The sequence below is a fragment of the Camarhynchus parvulus genome, chromosome 7, assembly GCF_901933205.1.
Source record: "Camarhynchus parvulus chromosome 7, STF_HiC, whole genome shotgun sequence".
Classification (NCBI taxonomy): domain Eukaryota; kingdom Metazoa; phylum Chordata; class Aves; order Passeriformes; family Thraupidae; genus Camarhynchus; species Camarhynchus parvulus.
Window position 1 is genome coordinate 5,326,529 of NC_044577.1, and position 19,841 is coordinate 5,346,369.

The 19,841-nt window shown below is 39.3% G+C and overlaps 1 protein-coding gene across 12 annotated transcripts in view; it reads right to left on the reverse strand.

Moving 5' to 3' along the window:
* Positions 1-19,841, reverse strand: part of PCNT (pericentrin) — a 69,828-nt gene that overhangs the window by 41,048 nt on the left and 8,939 nt on the right. For 7 of the 12 annotated variants that reach the window (XM_030951975.1, XM_030951972.1, XM_030951971.1 and 4 more), the window contains 17 exons: positions 17,630-17,794; positions 14,890-17,340; positions 14,712-14,804; positions 14,361-14,537; positions 13,124-13,379; positions 11,266-11,324; positions 10,917-11,091; positions 10,185-10,321; positions 9,543-9,654; positions 8,596-8,628; positions 6,714-6,978; positions 6,387-6,474; positions 5,623-5,839; positions 4,500-4,738; positions 3,124-3,590; positions 1,439-2,015; positions 581-814 (listed from right to left, as the gene is read on the reverse strand). In XM_030951975.1, the coding sequence (XP_030807835.1) occupies positions 581-814; positions 1,439-2,015; positions 3,124-3,590; positions 4,500-4,738; positions 5,623-5,839; positions 6,387-6,474; positions 6,714-6,978; positions 8,596-8,628; positions 9,543-9,654; positions 10,185-10,321; positions 10,917-11,091; positions 11,266-11,324; positions 13,124-13,379; positions 14,361-14,537; positions 14,712-14,804; positions 14,890-17,340; positions 17,630-17,794 (5,745 nt within the window). The remainder of the gene's footprint in view (positions 1-580; positions 815-1,438; positions 2,016-3,123; positions 3,591-4,499; positions 4,739-5,622; positions 5,840-6,386; positions 6,475-6,713; positions 6,979-8,595; positions 8,629-9,542; positions 9,655-10,184; positions 10,322-10,916; positions 11,092-11,265; positions 11,325-13,123; positions 13,380-14,360; positions 14,538-14,711; positions 14,805-14,889; positions 17,341-17,629; positions 17,795-19,841) is intronic. The other 5 variants (XM_030951980.1, XM_030951977.1, XM_030951968.1 and 2 more) reach the window with 3 other exon arrangements.

Consider the following 19,841-nt stretch of genomic DNA (forward strand, 5'->3'; position numbering starts at 1 on the left):
CATTACACATCTCTATTTAATGCAATTATCCTGGGATACAATAGTGAAAGGTTTGAGAGATTTTTGGTCATCTAGGGGTTTTCTTCCTACTGTTTTCTCTAACAAGAGTCACTGTAGCCATCAGAATACAAATTCTGTTTCTAGGATGATGTGCTTGAAGGTTGAATCACCTAGAGAACCTCCCAGGAAACTAATGAAACTTCCTCCCCAGGCAATCTATTCTTTTAAAAGTGATTTAAGAGTTATTTGGAACATTATAAAATTTTCAATTTAGTAAGTGAAAAAGCAAAAGTTAGTAATATTTTAACTTAATGTGTTCTGTGGTTCTAGCTGGATAAAGCTCATTTTGTTTGTGACTTCTCCTACTATATGAGTGTAATATAACACCAGCGGCTGCTTGCATCTGCACAAGTCAGATTGTGTCCTCTTATTGTGAGCACTATAAAAAAAAAATTCCAAAACCATCTAGAGGTTTATTTCTAAGCCTAATAAAGCCTTATTTCTAAGCTTAATAAAACTGAATTTACTTTATGATAAAACATGGATTGTTTTGAGTTTAGGTATTAGCAGCATTCCTGACCTCTTGCTCTCGTTCATGCTGTGCTTTTAGTTTCCCCAGTTCTTCTTCCAGCTCCCTGGAGTACTGTTCCTTATGTTTTCTAACATCTGCCTCGTGAAGATCCTGAAGCTCTTGGAGTGCTTTCCTGTGCCTTTCCTCCATCTGCAACACTTGCTCACGTAAAAGATCCAGAGCCAGACGTTTTTCTTCTTCCAGCAACTGCCTCTGATTTCGAAGAGCTGTGTTCAGATCATCCTGTGTAACAGTAATTTAAAAAAGGGGAGGAGAAAAAAAAGAAGTACAATTATCTTTGCAATCCATTTGTCAAGCACATGTCCTGCTGTACCAAAGCTTTTGAAGTAAACAGGAACAATATTGTTTCATGAAGGATGAGCATACATATACATACATATTCTCTAAAACATTTAAATGGGTTTATTTTTCTTATCTAGCAAAAGTTTTGTAAATCCTTCCTTATTTGGAAGGGTCTTTAGAGATGTGGCTTAACCTCCAGAACTGCATTTACTTTGGTCTAATCACTTTCTGAAGAATTACACAATGGCTCTACCAAGGAGAGAAGGTCTGAGCCACAAAATGAAGACTCCAATCTTAAACACATTAAAACATACACCTCATGTGTGCCTCTTCCACAAACGATATAGAAAATTCATTAGACTGAGCATTTGGGGCAGGAAGCAACAGATGGATTTAATTTTCAGCTGGGGTTTCCTGTTTCAGCTCATAATATGGCCCCACACAATGTGTCAGTGCTGGCACAAAGAGGTTGTGAAAATATCCCCTGGGAACAAAGGAAAAGGTGATCCCACACAATGTGTCATGAAATTTCACCTCCTATGCCAGGTTTTCTTTCTGACTCACCTTATGAGCTTCTTCTGCTTCAAGAGCCATGGTTTTAAGCTTTTCCATATTAGCAGTAGCTAGCTCAATTTTCAAATTATTCTGGGAAAGCTGAAGTTCTTCAGCATGCTTCAATTTCAGCATCTCAACCTCCCGAAGCAGCTGTGCCTGATGGATTTTATCCTGCTCTTGGAGCTGCTCCCTGTGCTGCAGCTGTAGCTTCTCCAGAGCCCTACAGTGTTCATCTCTTATAGTCTGAATTTCAGAAAGGTAGGAAGACTCCAAGGAATCCAGATTTGATAAGTGTTTAATCTCCAGCTCATCAATTTGGGCCTGATGCTTTGTCTGTAGTTCAGCAACACAACTTTCAAGCTGAATCTGCTGTTTACTTTCCAGTGTAGATTTAAGTGTCTCAATTTCAGCTTGGTGTTTTGCCTGTAAATCAGCTGTCAAAGACAAAATCTGCTGCTTATGCTTCTCCTCTAACTGCTGACTTTGGAGTTCCAGCTCATCCACATGTTTCTCTTTCAGCTTTTGGAGAAGAATCTCTTGCTCAGTTGTGAATTTCTGAGTCATTGCTTTGTGCTCTTCCATAAACCTGTATTATTTCCAAGAAAATTAAGAGACTATTGTCAAAAAAGTCACTGGTTTTTTTGAGTAATTGAGCTAATAAATAATAAGCCAAGGAAAATAGACCTCACTTAGTCTTCACAAGTTTTACTTGATGCTTCAAATATGGAACTAAATTCAAAGCAAGCCACAACGATCATTTCATAGCCACATAATTAAAGGTTTCTGCAATGTCACTTGGGAGTAGCTGGTTATTACTAGAGCCACTAGCACCCCTATTAACTTACAAATAAAGAGAAATACATTTGAGAAGTACTGCCATGACAGTATCTCATGGTGTATACACTGCTACATCTCAAATGTGTTGTCTGCAAATAAATGAACTGTCATAACCAACATCTCTAAAAACATCTGGCAAAGACAGACATAAAACCACTGTGGAGGTCTATGTGGGATACTTGGGGGCACCTCCAAACTCAGCTGAGTTCTGCTTAAAGCCTGATGCAGAAAATTTAGTATCTGAAGTACTGCCCTTTACTGCAATCAGTAACTACAGTATTTTTGCATGCAGACACCAATAACTAAAAAAACCCCAGTTATCTAAAAGTTAAGTTACTGCTTTCAGTGCTTTCTTACAGTCATTCTCCAGTCTTGTTCTGTGAACATATTTTTGGGAAGGGAAGAAGGGATAAATTTGAAGCAATGCATGCAAATACCAACAAGTGGTTGTTTATTTCTCTTAATTCACTTGAAACAACAGGTGCAGGAAGGGGAAGAAAAACAGTAGTTCCAGGCATCTAACCAGAACTAAAGAGTACCAAAAGGGGGCCCCATCAACCTTAGCACAAGCTTCATTCACCAGGAAAAGCTTGTATACATTCATTGCAGTTGTTTAAAATCATTCAGAGAATTTTTCCACTTACATATCCTATTACACTTCTCTTTGAAGGCTGGTATATGATTTCCAGCTTTGTTGTACTCCTAGCAGGCAAAACTTGACTACATCTTATTTGCTAGACTAGATGAAATGCCTTTACAGATAGTGCCATCAAGTGACAACCTTGCACTATCACCCATTAAGTCTAAAATAAGACAAAGCAACTCTAACAATGAGTGAACTTGTAAGGGAAACTTACTTGGTTTGTGCTTCCAGGAGTTTCAGTGCACATTCTTCCTGCAGGCAGAGTGTGGCCTTTTCCATTTCGTTTGCCATGAGGGCTTTGGCGTCCTCCAGGTCAGCTTGATATTGCTGCTGAGCTTTCTGCACAGCCTGGGCACCTGCAAGGCTGTCCTCCAGCTGCTGCAAGTTGTTTTGCTGCTCCTTCACCAGCTTCTCCAGCTCCAGAATTTTGGCAGCTTGGTGATCTTGAAGTTGAATCATTTCAGCTTCACGGAGTTCAAACTGTTTTTGTAAGTTCTGCTTCTCAGATTCTGCTCTGGTTTGCAGTTCTGTGTGCAATAGTGATAACTTCTCTTCTGCTAGGATTCTCTGGGCCTCACTTTCACATTGCCATTTCTTCTCTTTTTCTTTGTACAGAGTCTCTATTTTCTGGACTTCTTCTCTTAATTCCTTTTTGTGATCCTCAGCAATTTTACATTTTACCTGTGAAGACAATCATTTAAAAGGAAAAAGAATAAACCACTGAAACCAAACTGAAGTGTGTGAACACTCTCAGGCATTTAAAGTCTGGAAAAGAATAAATTCCTGTAGTGAAGTAACCCTTCCTAATGAAAGTAAGGCTGAAATGACCATTTATAAACTGGCATGGATTAAATTAAATGCATTATTAAGAATTAATTTGGGTTATGAAGATAAGAAAAAATTAAGGCAGAATTCTAGAATTAATATAGTACTCTATATGTTGATTTCTCTTGAGGTCACTTATCTTCTTTTCAGGAGTTCAACTTATACAGCTACGGGCATCTTGGGTGTTTATATTAGGCATGAATAAAAATCCCTTTTAAACTTCTCCTTGTAAAAGCCACATAACAAGCATGTAGCACAAAACCAGAAGCCAAAGCAGCAAATGATTGCTCCATGACAGAAGGCAAAAAAAGACTGTCTCTGGCTTTCTCCAACAGTTTCTAAGCCTGGAAAAATACACATATATCCATGGCTCTTTAAAAAGGGTGGAAAGAGGACTTGATAAATAAGAGCTTCACCCATCTAATTCTCATAAGCATTCAAATATGCAACAATTTAAGCAATGAATTATTTATTCCAATGAACATTTATTCCAAGTTGATCCTCAGCTGGAGCAGCTGATTTAACATGTAAGAGTGACAGTACCATGTATGAATGTCTCAGCTCTCAGACTTTGAGGTACAAGAGTCACCCCAAAACAGAAGTGTATTCCAACATTTGTGTCCATCCAGACAAGTCCATTCAAAGCTTTAGCTGCTATCCCCAAACCAGGGACTTTTAAATTCAAGTGCTGCCTCTCCCTCCCTTGGCCTTCCCACCAGGCTGGAGCTTACCCAACTCTACACAAAATTCTGTAGTACAAATTACCTTTTCCATTTCTTCTTTCAGATGCTTTTCATTTTGCTCAGAAAAATCTTTTTGTTTTATAAGCTCTTCCTTTAAATGCCTTATTTCCTCTGAGAGCTCTGCAATGAGCTGTTTCTCAGAGTTGAAGAGAGCAAGCTTGGCTTTGTGCTCTTCCTCCAGCACAGACACTCGCTCAGCCACCTCCACCTCAACCTGACGTGCTACATCTTGAACACTCTGGAGACACAGTTTGGTGATTTCTGGAAAGGAAAAAAAACCAACAAAAGAAAAATCCAAGACAGACAATAAAATGACATGCTGGAATTTATTTTAACAGCTCCTATTGATGCATAGAAATAAAGCTGAACGTTTTTGGCTGTGCAATTTATCAGTAGCCAAGCTAAATACAGGACAAGGAGAACCCCTTAGCTGGATGATGTTATACTCTGTTCCATTTTATCACCATTTTGGGAATTTACCAGCATTAACACACACAGAATAATCATAAAACCTGTGGCAGGACCTCCCTCCTTATCTGCAGCAGCCAGAGGAGTAGACTTTCTTTCTGGGCAATGTAATGGCAGATTTATGGAAGTTTTATCTCCTCTTTTGCCCTCTATTTGCACAAGGCATTTCACCAGAAGTCAGATGGGACAAATCTCTAAATGTTCTAATTTAAGCCGTTTTAATATCCTCTCAAGTATTAAAAATAAATAATTGAAGATAAGAAATGTAAGTGCAAATTTAAAAAGCTCTACTAATCCTTTTAACCAACATACAGTGGAATACAATTATCCCATGTGTGTTAAAGTAGCTAAGTTATGTATTGTTAGTCCAAATGTTTCTATGACAGGGCCCTTCTAGGCATCAAAAATGGAAACTTGATCAACTCCTTTTAGGAAATGCTCCACAGTTCTACTAGTTTTTCCTACAGAATAAACAACTTCAGGTCACCACATCTTCAGAAGTGAACTCAACGTGCCCATAAGTGCTCAATGAAAGGGATTAACGTCTGTTAAATGTTCCCCAGAGTTGAGGGTAAACTAATAAGTTGAAAACTTCCTCAGATAAGCTTGTTTAAAGAAAACTATAAGCCACACAAGCAGCTTACTGTTTCCCTTCCCAGTATGTCAGGCCATCCTACCTTTAGACTGCTCTTCTGAAAGTTGGGCATGGAGCTGCTCAAGTTCTAAACCATGCTTCCTTTTCAAGGCCTCAATTTCTGTGGCATATTTGTCTGACAGATCCATCTTCATTTTCATCAGGTCTTCTTTATACTGAAGTGCAAGGGAAGATCTCAAGGAGTCCAATTCATGCCTGTGCTGTTCTGTAAGTTGTAGCTGCAAACAGGCAAGTTCTTCCTACAGAAAAAAAGGGTTCAGAAGAGATCCTGAGCTTCTAAGAAACCATGGTGAGAATCTTTCAATGAGAGAAAGGAAAATTCCTTTTCCAAACTCTTAGACAACTTGAAACAAGTTGAGCAAAAATGTTGAGATCTTCAGTTACAGCAAGGTGCATGGAAATAGAGGCATAAATGTAAGAGGGGCCAATTAGCATCTTGGTTTTAAGAGAATAACGACAGGCACAATAACTACCAGCATGATAAAAAAGAGAAACACCACAAATTCTGCCCTGGTGTAGAAGAACTGCTAAGTTCCTTACCCACCACAGGAGAGCCCAAACAGCACATAAAATTACAAAGCACTGTTTCAGCTGTTCTACTCTATAGCCTCTCTGAGGCTCAGAGCGATTTAAAGTTGGTAATTCACAACATTCTTGTCAAAAATAATTAAGCCCCACTAAATACCTACAATTAATTTTCTCTTTACAAGAGCTAGGAATCAGATATCAATTTTCATACAGGTCATGTAAAGAATAGTAGAACTTTTACTATATCAAAAATCCTACCTGTTGTTGTTCAAGTTGTTGGTTTAGCTGATCAAGTGCAACACTTCTCTCTTTCTCAGCAGTCTCTTCAAAAAGTGTGACAGAAGACCTGAGAAAAGGGTTTGAAAGTTTAAGACTGTGATATGTCATGAATCAAGTTATATTTTCTTCATGATTTATGGTGTAGTACTGAAAGTAGGCAAAGAGCAACTGTAACAACTGCTCAGGACCGGGCCATCACCTAATGCTCAATCCCAATAGGTTTAGATGCTGATACCATCTTTTATGCCAAAGAAAAATAAAATGGAAGCATGCTGTCACAAAATGAAAGGAAAAAGAACAGATCACCTGATGCCCCGTGCTTGATCCTGACTCATTTCCAACTCTGGCAGTGAAGAGTCCGTCAGATCTTGAGGCCTCTGATGCAACAAAGTCAATTCTTTTTTGTAGTTTTCCTCAGCAACATTTAATTTGTTTTCAAAATAAAGTCTCATTTGTTCCAATTCAGCTTCGTGCTCCCTGTTTCTCTGCTGAAGCTGCTGTTCAAACTCCTGTTTTAAACACTCTATTTCTTCTACCTGTGATGCTCGAGCCAGGAGCTGCTCTTTTAGCTCTGGAACAGAGGCAAAACCAACACAAGCACTAAGAACACATCTCTTTAGGCCAAGTCATTCTGTGAAGATCAGATTTAGTTGCCAAGTGTCAGTGGTTTAGGAATGGCATTGTCCTATTAGTTTTGCCACTAAAAACACCACAAGCCACCCCCTTCTTAATGAGAGACACAAAAGGCAGAGATGATAGGTTGAGGTAAGAACCTCAATGGAATGGAAATAGCAATGAGATTGGAAAAATGAACTTCTGACAGACAAAAATTCCTTCCTCAGAAGACATTCTCAGTTACACTGCATTCAGAGAAACCATCCTCATGCTAAGAATCAAAATCACCAGCCCACTGTTAGCTCTCCTTGTTTTCTTGCAGCCCAGGACTAAGCTGGTAACAAGCAGAGTCCTGCACTCTGCTTCATCTTCACACCTCCTTGCTGCTGTAGCACCAAGAAGCAATACATTATTCAAGAACATTTAATTTGCTCCAGGCAAAACTACCCAAACAAAATCAAACTGAGCATAAACTGTGCAGAAAACCAAAAATCACAGGAAGAAAATAAAATGATATTTTAATGATGGTTTGGTACCCATCGTGCGCTCAGAGGCTGAACCGACTGGATTAAAAGAAACAACCAATAAAACAGGAATGCAGCAAAAAGCAGCTACCAAGGCTGGTTCAGCAAGCTGCCCTCCTTCCAGACAGTGAGAACTGCAGCCTTTTCATTAGCCCTCTGGGAGCTTTCTTCCCCACCTTCTGTATTAAAGTAGCAGTAAGATTTAGGAAAGTTAAAAGGTAGGAAAAAAGGAAAAAAAATCTCAAGAGAGATAAGTTTTCCCAATAGCTCAACTTACCAAATAATTCAAGTTAGTTAAATCCCCAAAAAATCAATTGAACAGGGAAATACATTTCAAGAAGAAGGAATTTTTAGAAGTTCCTTGAAAAGAAACAGCTTGCCCAGAGAAAAGCAGTTGCTTATGTTACACAAGAGAAACTCAAGAAAAGTTGATGGGAACAGAGGATGCCATCCAGGAGCAACACAATTGATTGTCACAATGTGGTTTTGTGCAGCAAACCAGAAAATGCACTGGTGGCATGAAAAAATGCTCACAGTGAAAATGCCAACAGAAAGAGTAAGAGAAGAAATAAGTGTTCAAGGCCAGGTTGGATGGGGCTTGGATAGTGGAAGGTGTCCCTGCCCATGGCAGGGGTTGGAATGAGGTGATCTTTAAGGTCCATTCCAACCCAAACCGCTCCATGATTCTGTGAAGTCAGTCCGTGGTTCAAGCCTGCTTCCAAAGGGAGAAGCTGCCAGGCACAGGGACCAGAGGAATCAAATGACAAGAAGTGACACCATCAATGAGGTAGGCAGGGGAAGTCCAATCTGACATAGGTAGGTTTTGCCAAACCAGCAAAGTCTACTAGCACAAAATTAACCCAAAAAAGTGTTTCATTGTTTTGAACTGGCATGGCATTCTTACACCAGAGCAGCAATGCCATCATGCAGCTGCTATGGTTTGAATCCTACCATCAACCCAAATGCATGGCCAAAGCAGCACTCAAATGAAGAGCAGCAGAGTAAAACAAAACACCTTTAAGATCTCACACAGCAAAAGAGATCCTCACCTGGGCCATGGGCCTGCATTCTGGTCTCACCACCTTCATGAAAGATGAAAAGAGAAATGGTCCAAAGAATGGGATTGTGAGTGGTTAGAAACATAGAAAAACATGTGAAATGTTAAAGATTAGGGCTACAGAGAAGAATTCAAGCAAATACTATGAAATGCTATGTACTATAATCCTGTAATACCAAAACAAAAAGATGAAATAGACAAGGTAAAGTCTGCCTAACAGAAAAAACTACTTATTTAGTGTATGACCAAACCAAACAAAACCCTAATACAATTCAAAAGCTACCTAGAATTATATTATTCAGAAAATCTAAAATAGCATTTGAAGTATGTTACGTGTGCCTTCTGTTCTAACTACCCCAGCAGAACTCAAAAACCTCATTTTAGAGAACACTGGCAGACTCATGGTCTCTAGGTTTTCTTTTTCCACAGAAGTTCTTTAATTGTTATACATGTCTGTGCATACACATCTAAGACATGTTATATTTTATTTCAAAAGTGTTTGTCATCTCCAACCACTACACTGCAAAATTGGCTGTTTTATTTAATACACCTGGCTCTTCAAGCAGAAATACAAATAGGAGTATGTCACTGCACTGACCAGCATTTTCTCCAGTTTTTAATTACATGATCCTTAATTTGACATTTCAATGAAAAACCTTTCATTTTCACTGAATATTTTTATAGTGTGCAGGAATGGAGTGGGAAGGGAAAAGAAAAGCACAGGAGTAAGTCATACCATGCTTTTTCACACTGCAGAACCTCTCATCTGACACTAACTCACCTCAACCTAGAGACAGATCACAGGGCTACAACCCACTGACACTGTGGCCTTCCTGTGTGTTTCTGGTACACAGTTAAAAGCATTTTGTGTCAATAATGTGTCCTTCTGTATGAAGAAGAGGCAAAAAATAAAATAAAATGTGTCAGTTATGAACATACCACTTAGCTCTTGTCGATTTGCTCGGGTACTGTCAAGCTGACACCAAAGCTGCCTCATTTCCTCTTGTGACTGAACCTTGAGTTGCTCATGCTTGACCTGAAGCTGGTCCAGCTACAAAAAAAAAAAAAACCAAAAACATGTTAAAACCAAAAAAAACCACCCCACCACAACTTGTTAAACAATTTTGTTCTCAGGGCTTATTTTACACTCAAGAGACACTTCTGTCAGAACTAGGTGGAAACAGTGACAACACCACTCTCTGCTCCTGACAGCATCAGAGATACTGAGTAGCAGCATCTCTTAACTCTTACACCCACTCCTCTGAGAGGGAAGAATTTGTTCCTGATGCCATAAGTATCTTCACTGGCACAAAATAAGGCATTAGCCTGATAAAAATAAAATATGAGAACTATAAAATTAGGATTATAAATATGGATGAAGAGATGGCACAAAGGCAACTACATTCCAAAGGTTTTGAACTCCTGTGCAAACTCCCAGAGTATTTACCTGCATGATGCATTTTGCTTTTGCACTAACATCCCTAAATACAAACAGGTCACCCAAATGATATGTCTGTGGTCTAGTTTTTGTTACATAAAGAGAAATCAGCCACTCTAAACTGCTAAATAAATGTAACTTACCTCCTTCTGAAGATCCTGTTCTTTTTCTTGGCTTTTCATCTTTATGTCTTCTAGGAGTTGATTATGTTCAGCCTGCAACTGTTCTTGTAACTTTGTGATGGCTAACTGGTGTTGCCTCTCCAATTCTATACATTTCACTAAAATTAAAAATTAGTTCTGTTACTCCCTCATCCCAGTTAATGAACAACCTGTACAACTTCTGTGCAATGAAAATAGAAATATATTGTCTCTAGTGTAAGCACTGGCTTTCAGGGAATCACAGAAATGCTTGAACAGTAAAGTATTTGCAAGTCAAACACGTCCATGCACTGCTTTGTTGTTCTCTGCATCCCACACTGTTAGTTAGCCAAGAGACAACCAACTGTTCCATTAAGCCTTAACTACCCACAACCCAAATACAATTTTTTGTTAAAGAAGCTTCTATGAATATTAATCACAGTTTGGATTAACTCAGCAACTGTCAGAACAGGTTTTCAGATAGGAGCAAAACTGCACCTCCCTTTAATATTCACCTTGCATGTCATACTCTGTGGAAGTTGAAATACAACAATGCTATCCAGGTTTTAAACCTTTTTTCATTTACAACCTTGTCTAGACAGTCTCATGCCATTGTCCCAGTTTTTAGATAAGGCTACATAAATACAGCTTGTATTTGCTTTTATACATGTTGTAAAATCACTTAGCTGGGTCTCTGTTCAATAAAACAGCTGCCTTCCAGAGCATGATACTTACTTTTAGATTGCACGTTCTCAACAGAAAGAAGCCCCAGCTCTGCTCTGACTTTTTCCAGATCCATTTCCAGAGATTTCTGCAGTGCAATCATCTCAGCCTGATGTTTTTCACACAACTCCTCACATACATTTTGCAAACGTCTATCAGACTCTAATTCCCAGTCTCTTTTGAGGGTCTAAGAGAGTAAAACATGTATTATATTAAAGCAAACACATTTAGTAAATTAGTGATTTTTTTTCTCCATTTATTTGTCCTTTACAATAAATGTGTAGGAGATCTGGGCCTTGTACCAGCTCTTGTTTCTGAAAGGACCTTTCTTTTTTTCTTGTATAAAGAACAGAATTTGTACCTCTAATGCCTGGACATGCGTCTCTTCCATTTCCAATTCTATTTTCTTTCTCTGGTCAACTGTGAAATAAAATACTAATTAATAAATTTACTTAAAATAGTATTAAATAGTAAGTAGAAATATGGATGAGATGACAATTTTCAACATCAAACTCAGGACTTAAAGGGGCAGGCATAGAGCAGGGCAAGATGCTGGGTTCTAAGCCACACTTGCTGTTATATTACATCCCACTAGCTCACTTTCATTTTAGAAAACAAGCATTCTAGAACTTACAGCTGCAAAGACAACTCAGAAAGTAAAGTTCAATTTAATTAGTAAAGGCTGCTTAAGTCTACAGAGAACATGATACTAAAACGAAAAATAACCCTAAAGATATAAATGAATATTGATGTCATTTTAACATTTCACTGCACACCACTATGAGCACAGAAAGTCCAGAAAGACAGAAGGAGTAGCATGCAGCATCAGGTAGGAAACTACAAATTTCTTCTATAAATGTGTAGGAAAAAAGACTGCAAGACAGATGCCACTATCTGCTAAGTTATCACTGACACCAACAGATTCTTCCTTTCCAGTTCCTCCCCTGATTAACTCCAGCTTCTTGTTTGGCCCCTTTTTTGAATTGAAGGAACCCTGTAAAGGCCTATCAGCCACATTGCCCAGACTTATTTGTAATTAATAGTTTACAATATGCAGCCATTATTTCAAGTCTTTCCATGGGAAAGAAAAACTTAGATTAAACTGGTATTAAGTTACATTCGTAAAACACCATTTACCAGCATTGATATTAACAACTGCATCTCGACCTCCTCCTGCTCCCAGATCCCACTGTGCTGTCACTTCACTGCAGTACTGGTGGTAACAAATGGTTTCCTAATTTTAGGTCAAAAAGAGACGCCCTTAAATGAATATTTTCCTTGGGAAGGACAACTAGAGGAATGGTTTCTAAGCCTTACTGCAGAGCTTAGAAAGGTGTGATGAGAGTGCAGAGTCTGGCTGGAGGCCTCAATTAGCACTGTTCTCCATGGATCCATCTGAATAAGAGAAAAAACTTCTTTACTGTGAGGGTGACAGAGCCCCATAACAGGCTGTCCAGAGAGGCTGTGCAGCCTTTTAATCTGCAGATATTCAAAACATGCCTGGACACAATCCTGTGCAAATTGCTCTGGGTGAACCTGCTCTAGTAGGGGGTCTGATGATCTCCAGAGCCCTTCCAGCCCAAACAGGCTGTGATTCTGTAAACCTCTTCAGTGAAGTGCTGCAAGATTCACCTTCCTCCAGAAATTCCTGAAGCTCTGCCATACAGGTCAAAAACGGTCTGACCTGCAAAGAGGGAAACTTCCCAAGCAATGCCAAGAGCATCCTCAGCAGGCCTTCAGTATTATGAGGTGCAATTGCCTTCTTGCTTATGCCAAAATACAATCTTACATGAAGTGCAGCTCAAAGGACACCCAGCTACAGGTTCTCACTGAGCCTTTAAGCCCCTTCCCAACACTGACAGGGTAAGCCAGGAAGCATTCACATATCTTCTCAGAAAGATAACAGAGTGCTGACTTAGGGCAAGAAAAACCTTCAAAAACATAAGGGATAAGAGCTATTCTCTGCACTGAACAAGTTCTTTATGAGAACTTGGTGAAAAGCCTCCTGAAAGAAAGTAGTTCAGTTTAGCACTAATTTACAGATGAAGAACAACTAAAGTTTGGTCTGCAGAGCTTCATTTTCATATAGAAAACATGCACTCTTACACATGGCAGTCCTGCCCATATTAGAGGTAACACCAACTGTGACTCACAGGCCAGTTCTACACCAAGACAGGAACCTGTGGAGGAAGAAAACACTTATTCCCCACTTTTAATACCTAGTTCCTGCTGATACTTGAACTTAAGGTCTTCTTTTTCCTTCAGACACTGTTCTTTGATCCTCTCCCACTCCAGCTGGTGGCGGCTCTGCAGAATGGCGACCTCCTGAGCACGCTTGTCATTGAGCATCTCCCGCAGCTCCATGAGGGCAGTCTCCTTCTCTTTCCTCAAGTTGGACTGTGTAAGCTCCAGCTGAGAGGTGTGCATATTGTTTAAGGTCAGGCGTAAAGCTTCCAGTTCAAGGCTGTGCAGTGTCTGCAGTGGAGTAAAAAAGGGTTTCTCCCTCCCCTCTAATGAAATGTGCTTGTTTTTTCGTTACCACTTTCAGTTTTCACTGTTAAACACATCTAAGTTTTGTCTTTCTGTACCTGGAGACGGATTCTTTGTGGCAAGGACCCTTAAAGGAACCCTTAAAATAAGCTGCTATAATGATATTTGAATGTTTTCAGTGCAATGTAAAAGGCTTTCCTTACCTGCCTCCTAATTTCCTACAAAATATCCTGCATCTGTCCACTTCCTCACATCAAAGCAGAACAGAAGCTTACCCCAGCTGGTCACTGTCTATTGAAAGAACTCCTTATGTTTGCTGTTGTTTATAATTTGTTAACAAAGTAAAGGTCTAAGTGATATTGAAGAAGTAGAAATAAAATTCACCACTCCTCAATTCTTAAGTAAACGACCCAGTGTACCAACAGGTTGTAACTAGACCTAACACTAGACATTCTTTCCATTTCCACTTTGCATTTCGTGGAAATGTTCAAAAACCCAGGAAGTGTACAGAAGTAAAAGCCAGGTTTTCACACTACAGCATTCCTAATTATTAATAGTGAGATAATTAAAAAGTGGGAGGAGTTTATATCCTTTATAAAATTAACTTGTTAAACTTGCGAAGACAAAAAAACTGCAAAGCTGTTTTTCTCTCAAAATCATCAATTTAAACAACCAGTTTTCTTCAGAATCAATGTTAAAATAAAATTAATGTTAAAATATATATTAAAATATATATTAAAAATATAAAATATAATATAAAGTGAGGATTCTGGAGAACTCCTCTAAAATATATCTACTACCACCCACCAAGAGAACACTCCTTTTCCTTTGGTTGCAGCACCATGTGAAAGAGCAAGTGTAATAGCCACAAAAATTAAGGAGAAGGCGCCTTGATTTCTGTGTATGCTGGAGATCATCAATTCAGCTAAGAACTGTATTAACCACTGTGTTATTTCCTGTTTTTACCTGGGATTGGAGCTGAGCCTGCTCCTGCTCTGCTCTGTGTGTGGCTGCCATTTGCTGCTGGAGTTCATCTAAAAGGTGCCTCTGCTCCTCCTTGAGCTCAGCACGGAGCTTCTCCATTTCCTCCGCGTGTTTAGCAGCCAGCTCAGAGACCTCCCGATCATGCTCCCGTTCATGAACCTGCAGAGAATGCTCTGATGAAAAGCTTTCTTCAAAATATGATTGTTTAGTCCTAATTATGGAGAAAGAATTCTCCATCCTCCTGACCCCAAATCAAAAACATCAAATAAAACAATAAATATAATCTTGCATCTCTAAAATGTTTACACAACAATGCAAAATTACAGCACGTACCTTTTTTATTACAGCAATCTCTTCCATTCTTTTTTCTTCCAGCCTCTGTTGCTCTTCCACTTTGTCTTTTATTTCAGCATTTAACTGTTTGATCTGAAAACAGGCATACAAACATTTGCAATGGCTACCTTAAGCATTTCAAAATCCCACAATTCCTGCAGTTATCAGGGTTTCCTACCTCTCTCTCATGTGCCAAACTCACTTCACTTAATTCAGCAAGGTGTTGACTCTCCATCTTATCCATTTCCTCCTTGTAATGCTTCTCCATCTTGGACTGAGCCTCCTGGGCAGCCTGACAGGACTCCTGCAAGCGAGCCTCAAGCTCCAAATGAGCCTTTTTCAACTGGGCAATTTCTTCAGTCAACTGGTTTTTTTGCTCACTGTACTCAGCAGTCTTTTCCTTTATTTCAGCAGTTAGTTTATTAATTTCTTGGTTGCTGAGGTTTAACCTGTCCTCATAGCTCAGTCTTTCACACTCCTGTATTTCTTTGATGTTTTTCATTTCAGCATTAAGCTCATGGATGTTTTTCTCAAGGTCCTCAATGATGCTAGCATTCTCTGCTAGTGCTTTTTCTGCTTTCAACAGATCCTCCTCCACACTGGATAGTCTCTCTCTTAAGGCTGTTTTTTCCTTCAACAAAAGTATTAAATTTTGTTCTTTATTATTGATTTCAGCTTTGAGCAACTCCAGTTCTTTTAGCAATGTCTCTTCAGATACAGTTTTCTGACTCAACAGCTCTGCTATTCTCTGGTTTTTAGCCTTCTGAGCATTAAGCTGGCTTTGCAGCCCATCCCTTTGACTTTGCAAAGCTGCCAGCTGACAGCCAAAAAGAGCCTGCACTTTGCTTGTCCCAGAATCAGAAGCTGTGTTCTGCTCCTGAGCATCTCTCACTAACTGCTCCTGAGTTCGCAGCTGCATCACCAACATGTCCCTTTCCACCTGGAGGTCCTTCACCATTTCTAGCCAGATAGAGGGGTTTGACACTTGTGTTAGAGATGGCTGACCCTCATCCTCACCCTGCTGCTTTAGTAGAAGCATGTGTTTATTTTCAAGTTCTTTCTCCTCCTCCATTTTCTGAGGAAGTTCTTTTTCACAATGGATCTGTGCTTCATATTCTTCCTCCAGTTTTGCATGCCTATGAGAGAGCTCAGACACGGCTTCTTCCCAATTTCCAACAGCTCCTTGGGTGTCCTGATAAGGCATTTCCAAGTCTGACTCCTGATGGAGCAGCTCAGCTGGCTTCAGATGTCTCTCTGCCAAACACATCATCTCACCATCCTCTGCGTCACCGTGGTCTCCAATTTTGTTTTGCTGCAGGGAGCCATCTGACACAAAGGCCTCTGCTCTCACCTCTGCCTCTTCAGAAAGGTCCTGAGCCAAGGCACTAAGACACGTCCCCTCCTCAAGGCTACAGTTGAATGAAGAAGATACAAACTCTCTGCTGGGTTCTAGGAGCACACTGCTGTCTAACCCATACATATTGCATCTGCCCTCTTCAATGGCATGGCCCTCCAAAGAGCTGAACCCATAGGAGTCCTCTGGAGTTTCTGTGGCAATGAGGTATTTATCCAATATACCTTCATCACCACTGAGAAGCCCCAGCTCTGACAAGGGTTCTTCAGACAGGTTCTCCCCTTCACCACTTCCATTATCCTTCGTGATCTCTAAATTCCTTGTTTCTTCTAACTGATCCCTTGAGGAGTCAGACTGGAACTCCACTTCTGGCTGATACACTGGCTCATCTCTGCCCTCCAGCTGGCATGCTCTGTCCCACATCTCCTCCAGATCCACTCCCTGCAGCTGACACTTCCCTGATAAAATCTGGTTTTCCCTCAGTAATTTTTTATTGGAGTCAATCTTTCCATCATGATTTCCCCTTACATCTATACATTTTTTAGCCTCATAAAGTTGCTTTTGATTTAATTCCTGGATGTAGGAATTCAGCTTCTGAATCTCTTCATTCAAGGATTGTTTTTCTTTTTTATATCGCTGGGCTTCCTTCGCTTGCTCTTCTGCAGAAGAAAGCTGAAACTTAAGGCCATCAATTAAATCCTTGTATTTAGTCTCTATTTCAGATTTTTCCCTCAGAAAGTCTTCCCGTTGGTTTTCAAGTTTTCTCCTCAAATTTTCCTTACTAATTTCAGATTCTTGAAGCCTTACATTCAGGTCAATTATTATGCCATTCAAATTCTGAATGTTTTCTTGAGAATTCAAAGTACAGAGTTCTTTCTTTAACTGTTCAAGTTCATTTTTATATTTTAAAATAATTTCTTTTTCATAGATCTGCTTGGCTTCTGCAATCTCTCTCCTGTGGCACTTCTCCAGCTCATTCCTCAAGTTATCCAACTGTCTGCAAATATCCTTCTCATGACTGATTCTCAGTTCTTCAATATGTTGCTGTTCTTTCACTTTGGATAAAGCAATTTCTTTTTTTAATTCTGTTATTTCTGAGTCCCGAAGACAAAGTGTGTGCTGTAGTATAGACAAGCCAGATCTTTCTGATGTCAGCAGATCTTGAAGACTTTTAATAAATTGTTCTTTTTCATCTATGCTTTTGTGTAGCTTTTGTATTGTATCTTTCATATCCTCTTCCATTTGGGCAAGCAGATTTTCTTTATCTTTGGTATTCTTAAAAATAAAACATTACATATAAAATACACCATGATTTCTTTTCCTTAAGCCTCATGTTTTTAACTTGCATTCAGAAATAACAACATTTAAGTTTAAGGTTTCCATTTATGGCAGTACTAGTTACACTCTTAAAGGAAACCAAACATTAAGCTGTTTCATTTATGTTAGTCATCACAATCCCTACAAATTTATTTCTATATAAAAAGGCTTTTTTCATGACTATGACACTATAGTAAATTCAAGTTATCATCAAATTTGAAATAATTAAAAAAAAATATGTTTTTACCTTTTGGGAAGACTCCAGCTGCACTTGCAGGTCATGTGCTTTCTCACGCAGACTCTCCAAGTGCGCGTTTTGCTCTCTGAGACGATCCTGAAACAAGAACATTTGCTGCTGGGCTTCTAATCCTTCGTTTTTCCTGAGACTTTTACTCCTCAGTAGCTCAGTAACCTGGGAACATAAAAGGCAGTCACAGTCAGGAGGAAGTTTGTATCCAAACAACTCATACACAAGACTCACTGTAAGCAAGTGCATTTAGAGATTTACCCTACATCTTTCATTCTCAAGGAATAAAAATCACCCTAAAAAGGCAGACAACACTTGTCATGTTTTAGATACTATTACTTACTGAAAAGATGCAAATGTTAGATAATTCATCCATGTGGTGGCTTCTCTAACATTATGAACCCATAAATCTAGCATAATAAATCATACTGAATTCCTCCAATACAAAACAGAACTCCCAAAGGACTGGGCATACCATTAAGAGGACAATGAGCAAAACCTTCTCTGGAAAGGATTTACAGCTCTTTACTAAAGGTTGGTTTTTCCTTTCCATATCCTTTCAAATGAAAGGAAAACATTTATCCCCATCAGGACAACATAAAATATGTTATATTTAACATTTTTCTCAGTATGTTGCTAAAACCAAGAAAGAATATGCAAGACAGTATTAGTGCTTTCATCTGATATCAAAGTTGACATCCTTCCACAATGTGCATCATCTCACTAGATTTATTTAGAATATGCCTGAAATGCTATTGAGGCTTGATCCTTGTCTTTCAATGGCTTATGGTGCAAATCCCAAACACCTGTTGAGTAGCCTTCACTTTTACTACATTTTGCTGTTGCAATCAGAACTGTAGATAGAAAGCACTATTTTTTGTTATTTTATTTTACAAAATTTCATTTAGCAACCTTTTTCAGGCCATAAGCAACTCCATTAATATAATCCCTGGACTAAAAAGGCTTAGTTTTGTTTTTTAAAATTTTTAAACCTCGTTCCCTTCCTATCCAGACTTTAGGATATGTAATCCCATACCCTGCAAACCTGAAACAGTTACTACACAAACATTTCTCTTTGGCATATACTACAAAGCTCCAAGGACAACAAATACATAGGGTCAGAGAGAATAGCTACTGGAACACTGAGTATCACCAAGAAAGAATAAAGCACTTTAAAAATACATTTTAAAGCAGAGAAAGGCTGCAGTATATGTCATTATAGAGGGATTAGATCCATGATCAACCTGTTGCACTGAAGCAGGTTCCTATTTGTCAGAGATGCTGCTTGAACCGTGTCATTTTAAATTTCTTTCTTTGAGCCAAGTCACATGACCTCAGCACAGCAAGTTTCTGTCTAACAGCTGAGATGTTCCAGTTGCCCAAGCAGAAATTCACAGATTTCTCTGGCAAAGGACAAATGATCACATGCAAGCCCAAACTATATAGCAACAGCTGTGCACAGGCCACAAACCACTTGTGGCAGGATATTCCCCCACCACAGAAGGGCTTATCTGCTCTGCCTATCAGCTGGTGCAATAGCTCAGGGCATCTTCCCCCTCCCAAGAATTTGCTAATTGGTGAAATATTTCAGGCCAGACATCTGTCTGGCAGTGAGATATTTCTGGCACCATGGAGGTGGCATTCCCAGCTGACAATGAACATCTTGCCTTGGGAGAGAGATCGTAGGAAGATAAGCTTGAATTTCTGACTGACAGACACTTAACTTCACAAACTATAAAAGCTACACCAAATTTTCACAAGGCAGAAGTCTTCTGCACATTCTGTGGAAATGTGTGGGGCCCTTCCCCAAAGCTGGGATGCTACTTTGTGGTCACTCTCTTGGGGGCTGAATGAAAGCAATCTGTGTACCTCCTCATCAGTTCAGTGATAAGTTACACTGACTCTTAATCTATAGTATTTCTTTGCTAGCTATACTAGAGATACCTTTATGTTGTGCACTGTTTAATGTAATCTTTTAGTACTTGTTTTAACCTGTTTAAGGCCATTTGTCTGTTAATATTCTGCCTACTCAGTAAATAACTCAATTTATGATAAACCTGATCTGCAGTTCTAAAGAACTCACAAGCCAGAGCTGTTTAGGTGTGCCTCACCTGAATTCAATCTGCTGCCAAAAATCTGAACCTAAGGCAGAGCTTGTCTAATGCTTTCACTCAACCCATAACACCACTAACAACATTGTGCAAAATTCCCT